The sequence below is a fragment of the Cynocephalus volans genome, chromosome 3 (genome assembly GCF_027409185.1).
Source record: "Cynocephalus volans isolate mCynVol1 chromosome 3, mCynVol1.pri, whole genome shotgun sequence".
Taxonomy (NCBI): Eukaryota; Metazoa; Chordata; class Mammalia; order Dermoptera; family Cynocephalidae; genus Cynocephalus; species Cynocephalus volans.
Genome location: NC_084462.1, coordinates 182659652 through 182678766, shown reverse-complemented (window position 1 = coordinate 182678766; position 19115 = coordinate 182659652). Strand labels below are relative to the sequence as shown.

At 36.0% G+C, this 19115-nt stretch overlaps 1 protein-coding gene across 7 annotated transcripts in view; it reads right to left on the bottom strand.

Annotated features, from left to right (window-relative positions):
- MARK3 (microtubule affinity regulating kinase 3) overlaps positions 1 to 19115 on the bottom strand; it is a 100451-nt gene that overhangs the window by 72358 nt on the left and 8978 nt on the right. For all 7 annotated transcript variants that reach the window (XM_063088864.1, XM_063088865.1, XM_063088867.1 and 4 more), the window contains exon 2: positions 9683 to 9874. In XM_063088864.1, the coding sequence (XP_062944934.1) occupies positions 9683 to 9874 (192 nt within the window). The remainder of the gene's footprint in view (positions 1 to 9682; positions 9875 to 19115) is intronic.

Below are 19115 nucleotides of genomic sequence, written 5' to 3'. Positions count from 1 at the left end.
AAAACAACATGTAACATTCTTCTCTCTTATAAAACTCCCTTTTCTTTCTTTGGACATACTGGAGACCATCCCAGTTTGTGTATGTGTCCCAGATTGCAATCCTGTTTTCCCAAATAAAACGTTCTCTTAGAGATTCATCTAAAAATCAAATAAAGTCAAATATTTTTATTTGACTTTAACACTGTTCTGGAGATGGACAGTGGTGATGGATGCACAAGAAGGCGAATTTACTCAATGTTACTGAACTGTACACTTACAAATGATTAAAATTGTAAAATTTGCATTATGTATATTTTGTCACAATAAAAAAGTGTTAACAACTGTGTAATTAAGTAATTTTTAATTTGTAGGAATTGGGTTTATTATGTTTTTTTCCCCTGCACATTAACTATACCACCAGATTGTACTACAAACATGTTGACTGCCTTTATGCTTTTTATTTTACTTACTTATTTTTATTTTGTGGCTGGCTGGTATGGTGAACCCTTGACCTTGTTATTTAAAGGCGGCGCTCTCAACAACTGAGCCAACCGGCCAGCTGCTTTGTGCTTTTTAGCTATATCTGTGATCAGAATACTAAAGCTTTCTTTCACTCTTCTGTTCACTCACTTCCAAAATTAATTTTCAATTAAAGCAAAATGTCTGAATATTAACTTTTTGTCAGTCACAACAGCTGTTCTGAATAAAAAGTCAATTAATCACTGCCCCCTGCCCCAAGAAACTACTACTTGCTAAGTTTTGGTATAGTATGAAAGAACAATATCCACAATCATCTGAAAAGGGTATTAAGATATTCCTCCCTTTTCTAGCTACATATTTCTACAAATACTTCAACCAAAACAACACACCAAATAGTTAGAATGCAGAACAAATATGAAAATCCAGCTAACTTCTGTTAAACCATATATTAAAGAGATTTACAAAAAAATGTCACTCCTCTCAATAACTTGCTTTGGAAAATAGTTGTTTTTCTTAAAAAACACGTTATTTATGTTAACACATGATAAATTATTTTTAATGAATTAATATTTTAAGTTTCTTAGTGTTAACTTCTAATGCAGTAAGTAAAAATCAATAGATATAACCCATATAAGCAAATTTAAAGTTCTGACAGAAAAGTTTGGGAACTGTTCTAATCAATGATAATTATGTAGCAACATGGAAAATTGCTTATAATAAGATTCTGAGGGAATTTTATGACCAAAAGTACATCAAAAAACATGCATATGAATATGGAATGTTTTCCCTCTTTATTCTCCAAACTTTCTGTGAAGTTGTTAACATAGTCTTCACCAAAAAGATTGTGACTAAAATATATAAACATTTATTTAAAGTCTCAAGAAGTTTAGCATGCTCCAGGATAAGAACTACAGTTTTATCATTCTTAAAATCAATAACAAATCCTTATTAAGCACTTAGAGAGTTAGAGGCTGAGGGAAAATGGGGTTCAAACCTAATGCCTCCCCCTCCTCCTTGTGATGTATCCTATAATGTAGGAGATGGGACACAGATGAGGAAACAGAACAGCACACTTCCAGTGAGTGGTGGAAGACTGACAGTAAAGGGATACAGGTATAAAGCATAACAAGTTGAGAAGAAAACAGTGGAAAAGATATCTCAATAATTTCTGAAAGGGAACAGACAGACAGCAGAGGAAACTATAACCAGAGAAAATGTGATCTGTCCAGCAGACCTCAGAAAGGGCTCCAGACTTAGAGGCACAGGGTACCAAAGAAGGTGGGAAGCTGCTAGGCTAACCATAAGGTCAAAAGTCTGTACACAGAAAGTCTGCTGCTCCTTAACCCCACCAATAAACGCTCATTCTTAAGAGGCTGGAAACTTATTCTGTGGAGAAACTGAAAAGGCTCTTGACTTAGGTCAATGGACCTATTGGGGCATGGAGATAAAAAGGGGGCATTAAGTGACAATGCCATTGAGGGGTGAAACCAACAGCTCCTCCCAGGCAGAACAGAGGATTCTTATTTTGAAAAACTGAACATTTCCAGAGAAGAAACCTAAAGATGCAGATATCTGGGGTGCTCCAAGAAAAGCACCAGACAACTTCCAACAGGAAAGCTCTGTGGTCAAACGTGTCCTGTGCACATAAACACAGCTTCTTGTCAGTTTCTGAGGACTCCACCTTTAAATAAAAACAGATGACCAGAGCTACCAGACTTCCAAAGAAAGTCTCCAAATGAAAGAGACATAACAAGAACTCCAGAGAAAAAAGAAACAACGCAAGGAGCAAAAACCTACTTTATTAAAATGAAAAAAAGTCTTTACTATCCTTAGAGAGTCAACAGAAGAAACGGCATTGATGATACCAGAACTGGATGCTATAAAGACAATAAACAGATGAAAATAATTAGAGAAAGACTGGAGGATTAATAAGAATTCCAGAATAAAGATTTTTAAACTAAAAAAAAAGAGAGACAATTCCCCAGAACTGAAAGACAAAAACCTCCATACTGAAAGGGTCCAATGAGCACCAAGAACAACGAATGAAAACCAACTCCTTGGCACCTCACTGTAAAATTTCTAAAAACCAAGGATAAACTTCCAGAAAGGAATAAAAAGTTACATATTTAATCCACTTACATGGTTATACTACAGTTTTTGACATTAACCAATATGCGAAAACCCTGATCTCAATTTTGATCTTCCCACTCTTAAACCAACAAACTCCTCCTACCTTTCCTGCTCACTCAATCTAGTACTGTAATACTAGTACTCACTACAGTCCATTGACCCTACCACCTTCTTACAGTCTGTCTTCCCCCTCAAGTTCTTACTTCCTACCTACATCCATTATTTCATTTCAATCATTCCCTTGGATGTTCCACATCAATACTCTTGTCACTTTCTCATTCCCCATACTTGTGTGACAAAACCCCAACTCTCTGCAAATGCCATGCCTGCAGTTGGATAACTAAATGCTGCTGGAGAGTAATCCACAGCCATGATGACTCTTCTCACTTTAAATCTTTGATCACTAATCTCAGGGAGGTCCTAAGGCTGCCTGGCAATTCTACTACCTTTCTGTACTCCCTTTACTCTCCAGCTTGTCTGGTAATTTTAACCTTCTCAGACTTCTAATACCTATCTCCTCAATATTCATACTCTTGGCTGATGACCTTGCTGAAAAAAAACAGCTGCTCTCAAAGAAAATTTCTACAAGTTCCCACCACCATAAGGAGCCCCTTATTTGCAATACCAGTACCAGCATCCTCTGCCTTCTTCCTGTTTCTATGGAAGAACTGTCCATGTTATCCAAAGCCAAGGCCTCCACCATCACCTCTCATCCACTCCAATATCCCTCCCACAGCACCACTTTTTCCCTTTCTGTTAGATTATTCCCATTAGTGGACAAACATGTTAATATTTTGCCCATTTTCTAAAAAATATGTTGACCTAACATCTCCCTGTAGCTACCACCCCATTTCTCTGTGCCTGGAAAGAGCTGTCTTGCTGTCTCTAATTTTTACCCACCTGTTCTCTCTTGAACTAATACATTACATATGCATGGTGCTACAAGCTGAATGCACCCCCCAAAGGTTCATGTATTAGAAACTTAATCCTCACTGTGACAATGTTAAGAGGGTGGGAAATCCTATTATGGTAATTGAAAGGTGGGGCCTAAGAGGTGATTAGATTGTGAGGATTGTGTCCCTGTGAATAGACTGATCCATTCATGGAGTAAAGGGTGTAGTTCTGATGGCTTTACAAGGAGAGCAAGTGAGCAGGTTAGCTCTTTCTTGCTCAAGCCATTTGCCATGTGATTCCTTCCGTTGCTGTAGAGCCACCCCTAAGACCAAGGCTTTTACCATCTGCGTTTCCTGAACTTTGGACTTCCCAGCCTCTGAAACTGTAAGAAATAAACTCTATTTCTTTATAAATTACCCAGTTTCAGGTATTCTATTATAAGCAACAGAAACTGACTAATACACATGGGCATTGCAAGATATTTGAAAGATATGGTGGAACATTTGGGCCAATCAGCAGTAAACACCTAAAACCTAAAAACAAGAGGGAAAAAAAAAGGCTACTATTAAGTATAGACAAATTTTTTTTAAAAAAATGATCATAGCCAACATTCAACAATACTTACATGGTCTTAATTAAGTAAATAACCTAAGCTTAACCAAATATACCATGGCCATAGAAAGGCTGGGGAAAGAAAAGTAGATGTGGAAGTGAGTTGTATAAGAGAGTTATATTATTATCTTCCATAAGGAGGAAGTCAGTGATATCTAAAATTATAAATTAAGAGGTACCTGATAGAGTATCAGAAGAATGAGCTTAAAGAATTGGAAATGGGAGCCTTTGAGTAATAACACTGAGGGAAAAGAGGAGAAAAGAAACTTCTGATTTTAGTTAGAAGCTTTTCCGTATATTTGATATTTAAGCTGCATGCATTACTTTGGAAAAACAATTTTTTAAAGATAAAAATAGCTCCAGTTAAGTACCAATGACTGATACAAGTGACTTCTCCTGCAGTTCACGTGAGGGGAAAGACCCCTGGGAGGCCACGAAAATCAGTGGGGGGAAAATGAACTTGAAAGAAAATCTTTAGTTCAAAAGAAAACTGTAGTGTAAAAACAGACAATATTTCAGAAGCCAAAAGAACCTTAAGCTGTGAAAAGTTGGCCGAAACCAAGACAGCAGATGGAACTAACATCCCCCAATCCATAGTAAATATGGGATAGATGCTTCCATGAAAGTAAGGATAATGGGTAGCATTTTCATCTAAGAGCTAAATCACATGAAGTTCACAACTGGTGCTTGTGTATTTAAAAATATATAAAATAAGGGACTGGCTGGTTAGCTTACTTGGGAGAGTGTGGTGCTGGTAACACCAAGGTCATGGGTTTGGATCCCCATACCTGCCAGCCGCCAAAAAAAAAAAAAAAAAAAAAAAAAAAATCTCCCTCTCTCTCCATAAAATAAGAATTTTGATGTCCATTTTTGGTTAATGGCCTAAAAATTAAAAATTAAGAATCCACCTAGAGAGAGGGGTCTCATCTAAATTGAACTTACACCAAAACCATTCTATTTATTTATTTTTTAAATAGATAACCAGTAAAGGGATCTTAACCCTTGACTTGGTGTTGTCAGTACCACACTTTCCCAAAAGTGAGCCACAGGCTGGCCCTAAAACCATTCTATTTAAAGACTTGATTTAAAACTGTTCCCATTTCACTTGACATTCTCAAAAAAACAAAACTGTGGGGATGGAAAACAGACAGGTGCTTGTAGGAGGTTCTGATGGGGGAGGGGTGACCATAAAGCAACAACACAAAGGACTGCCATATCCTGATTGTGGTGGAGGTAACATGAATCTATCCATGGGCTAAAATGCACAGAACTGAACACCAAAATAAAAAACACTGTGTAATTTAAAAAGTAACAAAAGCTTGCTTAATTTTGATGTTCCAAATGAGAGAGGTGCCCATAAACAAGATGTTATACAACTATTATAGCCTTCCCATATACTCACAATAGCTAGGGGGGAAAACCCCATTCACAATAGCAACAAAAATTATAAAATACCTTGGAATAAACTTATCAAGAATTATACAAAACCTAGATAAAGAAAGTTATGAACCCTGAAAACAAAATTGAGACACACTTCATACTCCTGGATAGAAAGATTTGGTATCATTAAAATATCAGATTTTCCCCCAAAATTAATTTATTAATTCCATATGTACCTAATTAATTCCAAATTTACCTAATTCCATCAAAAATTAATCTTATTAAAATTCCAATAAGACTATTGTTAGAACATGGAAACTTGATTCTAAAATTCATCTGGAAGAGAAAGTGGCAAAAATAATTATGAAATTTTGAAAAATAAGAATAATTGGCAGGGGACTTGACCTACTACAAAACTTTAAAACAAACAACCGAAAGCTACAGGAACAAAACACCAATACTAAATAAACAGATCAGAGAAATAAAAGGACATATATGGGAATTTAATACATGACAAAGCAGGTATCTTCAATCAGTGGGGAAAGAACAGATGGCTCTGGGACAAAAAAAAAAGTCCGATCCCTACACCTTATACTAATTTTCCCCAAAACATATACCAAATGAATTAAACTTTCAAATGTAAGCCACAGGATTATTAGAAAAAAATACAAAATTGTTTTTTAAATCTTGGAAGAAAGTAAATCTTTCTAACCAAGACATAAAACGCAATGTAATAAAGAAAAAAATAAAAAGATTTTACTACACAAAAATTTAAAATTTTCTAAAGCAAAAGACATCATAAACAGTTAAAAAAAATAAAAATCTAGGAAAAAAATATTCACAACCTATACGACAGATTAGATGACTGAAACATAAAGGGTTTAAATCCCTAAGACAAAAAACTAAACAAAAAACCAAAAATGGATAAAGGATATGAAAAGGAAACATTTTAAAAAGAAAATATGAATGACAAAGATATAAGAAAATATCATAAATCTAAGTAGTTATCAGGGAAAATGCAGTTTTGCTTTTTTTATACCATCTTTTGTCTGTACATCAGTGCTGTGGTTTGAATGTCCCCTGCCCCAAACTCATGTTGAAATTTAATTGCCATTTTTAACAGTATTAAGAGGTTGGACCTTTAAGAGGCGATTATTCCAAAAGTGGGTTCCTTATCTCAGGAGTGTGTTCTTTTTTTTTTTTTTTTTTTTGCCCCCTCTCTCACCCTCTCTTTGCCCCTCCACCATGTTATTATGCAGCAAGAAGGACCTTGCCAGATGTGGTTCCTTCTTGGACTTCCCAGCCTATGGAACAGCAAGAAATACATTTCTTTTCTTTATAAATTGCCTAGTCTCTGGTATTGTTATAGCAGTAAAAATGGACTAAGACAATCAGATAGACAAAAGCTATCTACAGTGTAGCACGGGTGTGTAGGAACATGAAAACTCTTATTCATTTTAGTAGGACAATAAGGTAGATACCATGTTTTCTCAAAAGAGATTTAGGAGTATCTACTGTCAAATATTTATTCACCTTGACCTAGGACTTCCACGTCTAGGAATTTATCCTATAGAAATATTCTTAATAAGAGTATGCAGAATTATGTTAAAGAATGTTCACTGCAGACCTGTTTGTAACAGCAAAAATTTAAAAACAGCCGAATGCCCACTGACAGAAAATAAACTATGGTATCACCATACACTGGAAGACTATGCTGCCATTAAAATGAATGTGTTAGATCTATGAGTACTAAGACCGAGGCATGGTTAAGGTACATTACGAAGTTAAAAAATTACATTATGTCCAATAGGTATTTTTTTTTTAAATAAACAAAAAGTTAATGTTTATGTAAAAGACTCTGGGAATATATACCAAACTGCTGAAACTGATTCTCTTTGAAGAAAGAAATTTCAAGGAACCTTTACTTTCTACATAATAAATTTCTATGTTTATATTTTATGTGATTTGGGTCACACCTACAATAGGGAAAAAAAGGAGTAAAATAGTTTTGTTCAAATATTTTTAAAGACAGAAAATTTTAAAATTAGGTCACTATGCTAGGCATTTCTGGAGAGAGAGATCCTACTAGAAGTAAACACAGCAGGCCAGACTCCAGCCTTATACATAAAAGAGGAGAGGCCTAGAAGTAAACACAGCAGGCCAGACTCCAGCCTTATACATAAAAGAGGAGAGGCTCTGTCTGTCTGTCTGTCCCACTGCTCTCCTTGCCCACCATCTCTGCCCACATGAGGAAACTGGCAAGTAATCCACATGGGACTGGTGGGAACTAAACTCAGAGGTTTTGTTCCTTATCTCAAGAAAGCTTTGATCAAAGACAGCAAGGAAAGCTTCACCTACTCATGCTGTTCATAGATTCCAAAAGCAGTCCAGGCACCTCAACAGCAAGGAGTTTTAACCAAAAATCCAAAGGGATTTTGTCATTAAAACTGACATGATTTGTAAAGAGTCAAATTTTTGGTTACAGTCTTTACTTAAGATTCCAGTTAGCATAGACCACTGCTTCCCAACCTTTTTCAAGTCCCAGCACACACAGAGAGTATCTGTAAAGCTCAATGCAGCAAACAGGCTGCTTGCTGGCAGAATGACTGGCCCAGGTTTCCTTCTCCAGCAGCCCCAGGCCTGGGGGTCTGTGGCATCAACATCATGGCACATCTATCAGGAGGATCCGGCATTGGGAGAGCATTTCTTTTAAAAGCTTCCTTCAGAAGTATTACTGCATTCATTCAGCAAATGCTTATTAAGTACCTGATAGGTGCCAAGCACTGTATTACCCCTACAGACTTGGGGTAGCCTGCAAACTAGAAAGGGAGACAAGCAATTCCAATGCAATGTAAATCGTGCTATGTAAGAGAAGTATCAGGATTTTTAATGCGTCCCATGCCTGGGGAAACCAAGTCTGTCAATGACTGCTTCCCAGAAGTGATCCCTACACAGAAGGGTAAAAAATATTTCAGGCAGGAAGGACAGCAGGTGCAAAGACCTAAATGCAAGAAACTATGTCAAACATGCAAAACAGGCTCTGTACCACACATGTAGGACATGAGGAGGGAGTTAATTTCATGGTTTTAATGGATAAATAAATGAAATTGAGCAGAAAACCAATATCACAAAAGTTAGGAAAGTATGAGCCTTCCTGTACAATAATCCATTAAACATAAGCTATGAGAAAAGTAAAGAGAGATAATGAAAGCTCTGGAGGATAAATCTGTAAATACAGTAGTACCCCCTTATCTGCAGTTTTGTTTTCCACAGTTTCAGTTACCCATGGTCGGCCAGGGTCTGAAAATATTAAATGGAAAAATTCCAGAAATAATAAATTTTAATCTGTGCCATTCTGAGTAGCGTGATGAAATCTCTGCTGTCTCACCCAGGACATGAGTCATCCCTTTGTCCAGCGTATCCACACTGTATATACACTCCTCATCCATTAGTCACTCAGTAGCTGTCTGGGGTATCAGATCCACTGTCATGGTATCTCAATGCTTGTGTCCAGGTAACCCTTATTTTACTTAATAATGGCCCCAAAGTGTGAGAGCAGTGATGCTGGCAATTTGGATAAGCCAAAGAGAAGTATGTAAAGTGCTTCCTCCTTTATGTAAAAATGTGAAAGTTCTTAATAAGAAAAAACAAAACAAAACACAAAAAACCTTTACTATAGTATGTTGCTATAATTTGTTCTATTTTATTATTGTTGTTGTCAGTCTCTTACTGTGCCTAATTTATAAATTAAGCTTTATCATAGGTATGTATGTATAGGAAAAAACATAGTATATATAGGGTTTAGCACTATCCATGGTGTCAGGCATCCACTAGAGGTCTTGAAACATTCCCCCACCAGAAAAAGGAGGGACTACTGTACAGACTATTGATTTGCAAGTACCATGAGCTTATATACATAAGTGCATACATAAAGTTCAAGACAATTTTTCCTGTGGTGGCAGACATTTACTACTGAAAAAAACCAAAACACTACCCATTTTTAAAGGCAAAGATTATTCAAACAATATAATATTTACAACATTTAAAGTAATGGGTAAGCAAAAGTACTCTCAGGCAATTAACATGTTTCATGTTCTAAAAAAATTTAATTAGCTTAAAAATAGTCTCAAATATATACATTCTCTTCATCTTTCTTTCACATGGAAATACAGCAAGTGTCATAACAGAAATAATAATTTGTATTTACCTCTCTGCCTGTAAGGATATGTCTTGCCAATTTCACTTTTGCAAAATTCCCCTTGCCGATTGTTTTCAACAGTCGGTAGTTTCCGATGTGAGGCTGTTCATCTGCACAGGAAGCTATAGAGTTTCTACACCGAGCTCCAGAGCGCCCAGTGCGAGAGGTAACTTCTTGACGCCCATCTCCATGTGATGTGTGCTACAATATAGCATACACAAAGATACGGAAATGAGAGAACACATAGTACTTGCCAAGTTTTAAGAGCTTCTAGTTGAAGAAACAAAACATTACTGCTTTAATTTTAATCCTAGAGTACCTAGCACTTCAAAGGAATTTAACCAAATGACAAAAATTTATGAGGAAAATGAGAATATTGAGAAGAAAAACATCAAGCATTCAAGTTCAACTGGGTGTTCAGAAAGAAATTAGATATTTTGAATATGTGGCTGTCATACAAAATAAGAGTAACAAGACTGCCTTCCAATCATACAGAGTTTAACTTTTTCCACATGCTGGTAAATGCACCTGCACATCAGATCTTCACCACAGTCTATGAAGCAAAACAGCTAATGTCACCATTCACCAGAGATAGCCACATAACGAGTGAGAAGTCTAAAGAGAATCTAGATTCCCAATTTCCTTCTACACTATGCTGTTAACAATAATTCAAAACAATGTGCTTAAAGAAACAGCTAGATTGTACGGTTCTTGATGAATACTTGCTGAATAAATAAATAAAGTAATCAATATGCTCAATAAAGTTAAAACAAAGCATAGAGGCCTCTTATCCTATGAAATACCCAGGTCTGAGAGTTACGAACACCTGATGTGTACACTTCCTTTTGCACAGGCACCCTGCTGCTACTCATTCCTTGGTCCCTATACACACTCAAAGGATTAGATGTCCCACTCCCTACCCCATCCTGGCTGTTAACACTTGCTCGAGGGCGGCTTCCCATTCCATATGCACTCACAACCACTTTATGCTTTTCTCTTTTTTAACTTTTTGTCCAGGAAGATGTCCCTTCTTTCTCTCACTTTCTCAATACCTACAGGTCAAAACAAGCCTAATCTAGCTAACAACTGTAAGAAACTATTTTGTAACACACACTCATACCAAAGAAAATAAAAATCAAGTATTTTAAAGTGCAAGTAAGCTTAACAACTTGTGCCATTGACATCTGACACCCTCAAAAGATGACCTTTTCAGAATTTCCATATTAATCTCCATCTACTTCCTCACATTCATCTAACTAAATATTTTCACCCCCATGTACCTGGTTTTAGGATAGGCTCTTGTCTGTTTTTATTCAATTATCACATAATATTGCATTTCAACAACTAATTCTATGTTTGTACTGTTAGTATGTATTTTAGGTAAACAGGCTTTTACGAACTAGTTACAGATTTAAGCAACTTGTAACACTGTTCCTATAACAAAAATGGTTAAAATTTCCAAATTAAACATTGGGAAAATAGCCCATTTATAATTGAGTAGATCAAAGAAAAGACTAAAACAACAACAAAGCTTTGACACTAAGACTTTATACAAAAGACTTAGTTATACACAAGATACATGCTATATTATAATACAAATTGTTACATCAACTGGAGTATGGCTTTATTAATTGATATTTTCTTCAAACTTTTTTTTATTATATATACATGTGGGGTACAATGTTAATTTTCAATAATTGTGTACAGTGTGTGGTAGTTAGATCAGTACAGTTAGCTTATTCATCATTACAATACGCAGTCATTCTTTGTGTCCTCATGAGCTCCCCCTCCGTCCCCCCAAAGTATGGTTTTAAAAGAAGTTGAGTGATAGTGTTTGTTATGTTTATTTCCACACTAGATTTTAATTCCACTAGTTTAAGTTTCATGAAAACAGAGACAGTAATTTATTGTTCCTTAGATTTTAGAACAGTAGTTGACATAAAATAGATACTTAAATATTAGAATTGACTAGAATGACTAAATAAATAATATCAAAATACTAATCACTGTAGTGTTCAGAAGGTTAAATTATGGAAAATTTCTCTTTTCTCTCTTCTGAATTTCTTCTATTCATTCATTCATGTTTACTGAGTGAGATACACACACATACACACCAGGCACTATTTTAGGTGTGGGAAGCATGGCAGTGCATAAAACAGTCCCTGTCCCCATGAGGTATGTGTCAAATGGATTTACTACCTGTGCAAAAAGAACATATTCATTAAAATTGTACTACCATCCGGGCCGAGCCCGTGGCGCACTCAGGAGAGTGCGGCACTGGGAGCGCAGCGACACTCCCGCCGCGGGTTCGGATCCTATATAGGAATGGCCGGTACACTCACTGGCTGAGTGCCGGTCACGAAAAAGACCAAAAAAAAAAAAAATGTACTGCCATCCAAAATGTTGGTTAAAAAAGCTTTTACAATATAAACATACATTTTTTAATTTACATGTTTTATGAATGCAGCTTTTCGTGTATTAAGGTTTCTAGTGAGGCACAGTTAAATAGACAAAATATTAATTTTTGTGCTAGTCAACTGCCTTCTATTGCATGTAAAACAGAATTAGAAGAATCTTAAGATTCATAGGCAACCAAAGTTCACACCTTTGTTTACTCCCCAAATTACATGAAATAAAACACTAACTCCTTAGCACTTCATCCACAAGTGTTTGACCTTCATGAGGACAGGAGTTTTTGTCTGTTTTGGTCACTATCAGACATTCACAGAACTTGGAACAGTGCCTGGCACATGGTAGATGTGCAATACATTTTTGTTGAATGTTAAATGAGTTCAAGGCACTCTCTGATCTAATCTATCCTTCTCATACTGTATCATCCTCTACACTCTGGCTTTGAGTCTAACTCTGATTCAGCATATTCAGTTTGAACATTCTTTCCTCTCTTCAAACCTAAGAAAAATCTACTCTCCCTGCATCTCATGAGAATTTCTTCTCCTCTGGACTCCCAAGGTACTTTGCTTGTATCTATTTCTATTGCGCTACTTTGTTGTAGACAATACTATTATCCACCATATTGACTTTTTTAAACTTCTGAGTTCATGGAGGATTACATTACCCTCCTTTGAGGTAAGGCACAGATAGCCACATGACTAAGTTTGAATGAAACATCTGATTTAAGTGAAAGTGAATGACACTGCCATGCCAAGAATTTAATTGCCAGTGCTTAACTCTCCAGCCCCGTGCTCTTCTACTCTCCAGACCCTGAGCACTGACCATAAGACCAAATCAGTGTGGACATGGAGATCAGTTCCCATAGAGCCAATGATCCCCCAAGCAGACCTGGTGTGAGCAAGGGTTTATCAGTGTGTTAAACTACTAAGATTTTGGTGGTGTTTATTACCACAGCATAACCCAGTCTAACCTAATACACACTCATGCAAATAAACAATCATAATACAAAGCAGAAAAAAACTTGTATTTCCCCATACAACAGACTGAAAGATCTTATGTTTGTTAAATTTCAATAGGGTTAAACTCAGTATGAGAATATGTCAAGAGGTTCGTGAAAAAACAGAATTAAAAAAGATAATATAAATCTTTCCATGAAGTTTTTTTAAGTACCCCTGTATATTTAATTTGATGTTTCCTTACATAAAGTCCTTAAATTAAAAAATCTAATGAGTTAACTTAAAAAAAAAAAAAAAAAACTGTCTCAAAACAGAAGCAAATAAAATTGCCTTTTGATTCTACTTGGCATTCATTTTATTTTTCTCATGCATCCATAAGTGGCCCTAAGGAAGAAAAACTTTCCTATTCCTATGCCATAGCCCCCAGTACTGATACTAAACATTTTAACAAATAATTTTGAATTCTTCTACTGTTAACCAATTACTTCATGCATGTATTTTTTTCTTCCTAAGGAGCCAATAAATAATCTGTACAACCACACACACAAAATGTTATATAATTTTTGGTAGTCACTCTATAACATTTTGTGGCAGCACTAAACTATAACAGGTACTTAGAAGCTGTTGGATTTACTTTAGGGTTTTTTCCCCCCAATTTTTTGGAGAAGTGGTTGGATTTAATTCTTAAAGGAGCCCTGCTCCTTCTCCCTCTCAGGGAATCGAGCTGATAACCACTTCATCCACCAAGAAAACTAGAATGTGTACACTGCTACTAAAAATAATGCAGAATCAGATCAAAGACAGGGGATTTCCTCCCTTCCTATTACCAAGAGAAATCGAGTGTGTTTTTAGGAGACAACATGGCCAGCTACAATATTTATTTTCCAAAACTTCCCCTCAGCTAGGGGTAGCTATCTTAGTTCTGGCCAGTTCTCATTAGTGAAAGTCTGCTGGGAGAGGAAGAAAGGGGTTCTAGGAAAACTTTTTGTTTATCATAAAAGAAGACAGACGTGCTAGTACAGCCCCTTCCTCCTTCCTTGAATACAATCACGTAGCTGGAGTTGTATAAGTAATCCTGCGGGCATAGGGTCTCAAACATGAGAGAAAAAAACAAAAATAATTTAAAAAGCCCACCAAGCCCAGTATTATTGCGCTGCTAAACCAATGGTATAAGCTGTCTACCTCTAGATTTCTCTTTTGAGAAAAATAAACCCTTATTTGTTTAAGCTACTATGTTAGGTTTTCGTTACTTTCCGCCAAAGCACTATTAACTGATACAGGGACCATATCACTGCTAATTTAAGCTAATGTAAGCATCAATAAGAAAAATGAATGGGGAATGCATTCCATTTTATGTGTTACATATTTGTTCTTAAAATTTTTGTCCATATATAAAGAGCCACAGACTGTAAATCATTACATAATCAGAAGAGAGAAATTTAAATATTCCTTAGACACACACATTTTTTAAAAAAATCTTTAAAATCTTTTAACATAATAAATATGGTTCCAGAATTGTTTTGCCCTCACATTTATCTGACAGAAAACCAACCTGAAATTTGAGTGGTCTACTTAAGCACCTCCTACATAAGAACTCCGTTTACAAGTTTAAAATAACAACTTTATACTATGTTTCAACTCTTCCTGAACAGAGCTTGGTCCCTTCTGTAAAACACAACACATGTGCCCACACATCCTTCTAATCCTTAAAATAACAAGTCACCTCCTTAGCACATGGACACGTTTTTCAAATGTGAAAAAAAACCTGCAAAGCCAAATTGTGACAATAAACAGCTGTCCTCCAAGCATTTTGTACTTTAGAGATATTCACAAAGTCAAATTTCACTTTTGAAAGCAGCTAGGCAATTTCATTTCATGGCAGATAAAGGATTTGATAAGACTGAACAATTCACGATTTTAAAAACTCTTACCAAACCAGGATTAAAACGAAACTTCCTTCATTTGATAGAAATCATAGGCCAAAAAACCTTTAGCCAATATTACACTAAATAGAGAAATTTTAGAATCATTTCTTTTAAGATCAGAAACAAGACAAGGCTGCCCATTATAACCACTGTTATTTAACATAATATGTAGATCACCGCCAATGCTTTAAGGAAAAGAAAGTTATAAAATGTGTGGCAGAAAAGAGATATAACTGTCATTATTGTACTGTTTTTTGCAATTTTTCTATCATTCTAAAATTATTTCAAAATAAACAGTTCAAGAAACATGAAGGTATTTCAAAAAGTTCATGGAAAGATTTGAATTATCTTTTAATTCTATTTTTCACAAACTTTTTGAAGTACCCTTGTAGATAAAGATATACTACAAAGCCATAGTAATATAAGAAAACCTGTGGCATATTGGCGCAAGAACAGAAAAACAGACCAATGCAACAGAATACAAAGCTGAAAGACATGAAGATATAGGGACATAAGATACAATGAAGGGGGAAAGGATAGACTGTTGAACAGATCTGTGGGAATACTGGCTTACTACATCAGCCTATGGAGGAAAATAAAACTAGATCCCTACTTAAGACGATATGCAAAGGTGGGCTAAGTCTAAAGGGATTAAAAACCTAAACATGAAAGGTAAAAGATTAAAGGTTAGCATAAGAAATGTAAGAGAATATCCTTCTGAATCAGGTGCTTAAGCAGAATTTCCAAAGCATGTTGTTTACATCAAAATTAAGGATTTCTGTTCAATGAAGGGCATTATGGAAAGAGGACAGGAGAAAGTATCTGCCATGTCTAAAACCTACAACAGAGTAATATGTAGAAAATCAAGAAATACCTAAGAATCAACCAGAAAAACACAGCAACCCAATAGAAAAATGGACAAAGGAAAAATAGCATTTGCAGAAAAGAATGCCCCCAAAGCCAAGGAATATATAAAGAGATGATAAAAATCATAGACAAATACAAATTAAAATATCAGTGAGGTATCACATTATACCTGTCAGGCTGGCAAAAAATTAGAAAGCTGGATAATTCTAAATGTTGGCAGGGATAGGGGATACAAAAACCTTTGTGCACTACTGATGGAAGTGCAGCTGATGCAGCTATCCAGAAGAGCAGTCTGGCATTTCCTGTGACCCAGCAGGTCCACTCCTAGCTATACATTCCAAAGAAATTCTTATATCACCCTATATAGGGACATGCATGAAGATGTTCATTGTGGCATTGTTTGTAGTGGCAAGGAGTTGCAGGCAACCTGAATGTCCACCCCTGCAAGTGGACCGGTAAAATGTGGTAGATGCATATAATCAAGTGCTATGTAGCAGTTATAAGATTAAATACATAGATTAGACATGTAATATTTACATAAAATACCAAACATATCAAAATACACTTTATAAGAACATATATATATACATACATACAACATATTAAACACATCAGAATGGTAAGAGGGGGTAAGAGAAATAACATATGGGGATTAACAGAAATACATAAAACAAGAGAATGGCCTCACATGGACCAAAAATAATGTGACTCTTTGCAGTTAAGTTTATAAAAAAGCATCTAAGAATAGGAAAAGGGAACTGTTACTGTTCCATAATTTCAGTCAAATCTGTTTCAATTTTAATAAAATAATTGTTATTGGTATAGCAGGTGAACAACTGTAATGTACTGAAAAACAATTTACTTTATTCCTCAGAAGACTTATAAGGCACACACAAGTTGTGGCAAAAGAAAACTTTGATTTGGTAACATTTGGCCAGCTAACTATATGATAGGTACCTATTAAGTGCTAGGCACTACCAGGGTATAAAAGATATGGAAAAGTATGATGCCAAACCTTCAAGGCACTCACAGTCTAGGTAGCGTGCTAACAAAGAGAACAGTAACTGAAAGAAGGGGCAATCCCTGCCCCAAGAGAAAATCAATGAATAATGCTGTCCAACAGGTATATATAATGTGAGCTACATATGTAATTTTTAATTTTCTAGTAGCCATGTTTAAAAAACATAAAAAGGAAAAGGGTTAAATTAAATTAAATACCATATTTTATTTAACCCAATATACCCACAAATATTTCAACACGTAATATAAAAAGATTAAGATTTCGCATCCTTTTAAAAAAAATATTGTCTTTGAAATCTGGTGTATACAGGTTGAATATTCCTAATTTGAAAATCCAAAATCCAAAATGCTCCAAATTCTGAAACTGTTTGAACACTGACATGATGCTCAAGGGAAATGCACATTGGAGTATTTCAGATTTCAGATTCTCTGATTAGGGATGCTAAACTTACAAGTATAATGCAAATATTCCAAAATCTGAAAAAATATGAAACACTTCTGGTCCCAGGCATTTTGGATGAGGGATACTCAACTTGTATTTCGTATTTACAGAACATCTTTATTCAGACTAACCAAATTTCAAGTTCTCAGTAGCCACATGTAGCTAGTGGCTACTGTGTTAGATAATGCAGCTCTAAGCACTTAAGGGGACATGATTGCATTTGGATGAGATGAAGAAAAAAAGGTGCCCTAGGGGTGAAGGGATGGAGTCCTTAAAGAACAAGTAGCAGAGTTCTAATGGGAGATGAGGGTCATTTCAGACCAGGTACTGGCATACAAAAAGGTAAGAAAGCTTGGAGGAAAGACTTCCCTGGCACAACCCCCTACCATTAGCCAAATTTACCACCAATTTCTGAAGAAGCCTATCAATCTTAGATGTTACTTATAAAGATTAGTAGCAAAATTTTAAAGAGATGTACTGGTATACATAAATATCTAATCCACTTCCGGTTAAAGATCATGGCTGCATTTACCTCCTCTCCCACCTCAAACTCCATTAAAATAACAATAAAAAAAAGATATTTTTCAGGAATAAGGCAAAAAGCCATTAAGACAAAGAGAACAGAAGACATGACATACTTACTTTTGGAAACTAGAAAACAGAAGGAAATGTCTTAATACATGTGAGAAAGATGAACCCTAAGCCAGCTATGAAAATAATGGAAAATCCCGATTTGTACTACAGAACCCTCAAAAGAATAAGAAATTGTTAGTACCAATTACCTCTAGGAGGTGGGAATGAAGGTAAGGCTGAAACAGGATTTGTTGGGTCTGTTAAACAAATGACCCCCTGTATCTCCTCTCCTACGCTAACAAAAAAACCTGGAAGTTCCCTAGAAAGGGCAAAATAGAAGGTCTCTGGGCTTGGGGACACAAGGCACAACTGAGAGCAGAGATACTGAAAACAAGGACAGGAAGTACAAAGCCACAGACCTTTCCTTTCCTCCTGCCCTCTTTCCTGACTCTGCTCCCTAAAACATGGGCACCTAGGCTTACACTTAAATTGGAATCTGCCCAGACCAAGAAATAAGACAAAATATATGGATATCAGGAGTTCCCCAAAGAAATCCAACAGTGAGGCCACAATTTTCAAGACTCATCCAAATTCACAGACTTCCAATCAGCCTCTAATGTCTCAGTCTTAAATATGGGCATAAAAATAAGTCAGACTCAAAATGGTATTGGATCTTTCTAAACTGCAATATCAGATGCTATATAAGACAACAGACAAAATTCTAAGGGAAAAGGATATTCAGTCTAAGAATTCCACATGCACCCAAAATATCAATCAAGTGTGAGGATTGACTAAAGATGTTTTCACTATTCAAGGATTTAAAAATTTCACCTCCCTGAAACTTTCTCATGAAATCACTGGAGGAACTGCTGCAATGAAACCTGAGAGTGAACCAAGAAAGGGGAAGAAAAGAAGTCAAGGAAACAGGATCCAACACAAAAGGCAAAAGGAATCCCTAGGAAAAGGGTGAAGGGAGATCCCAGGATGACTGTTCCTCAGCAGGCCTAGCTAGCCCACGAGGCCAGGCTGGGAGAGATGAAAGTGACAGAACACCTGACAAATACGAACACAGAGGAGGAGATTTGAAAGTGACAAGTCATAAAAATCTAAGCAACAAAACAATAAGACACATTAACTCCAGGGAAAACAGAAAGTGCAAAAAAAAAAAAAGGAAAAGTCATTACGGCATGCTACATAACTCAGCTGTGAACAGCTTCTACATGGGCCATAATCATGTAAAAGTTGAA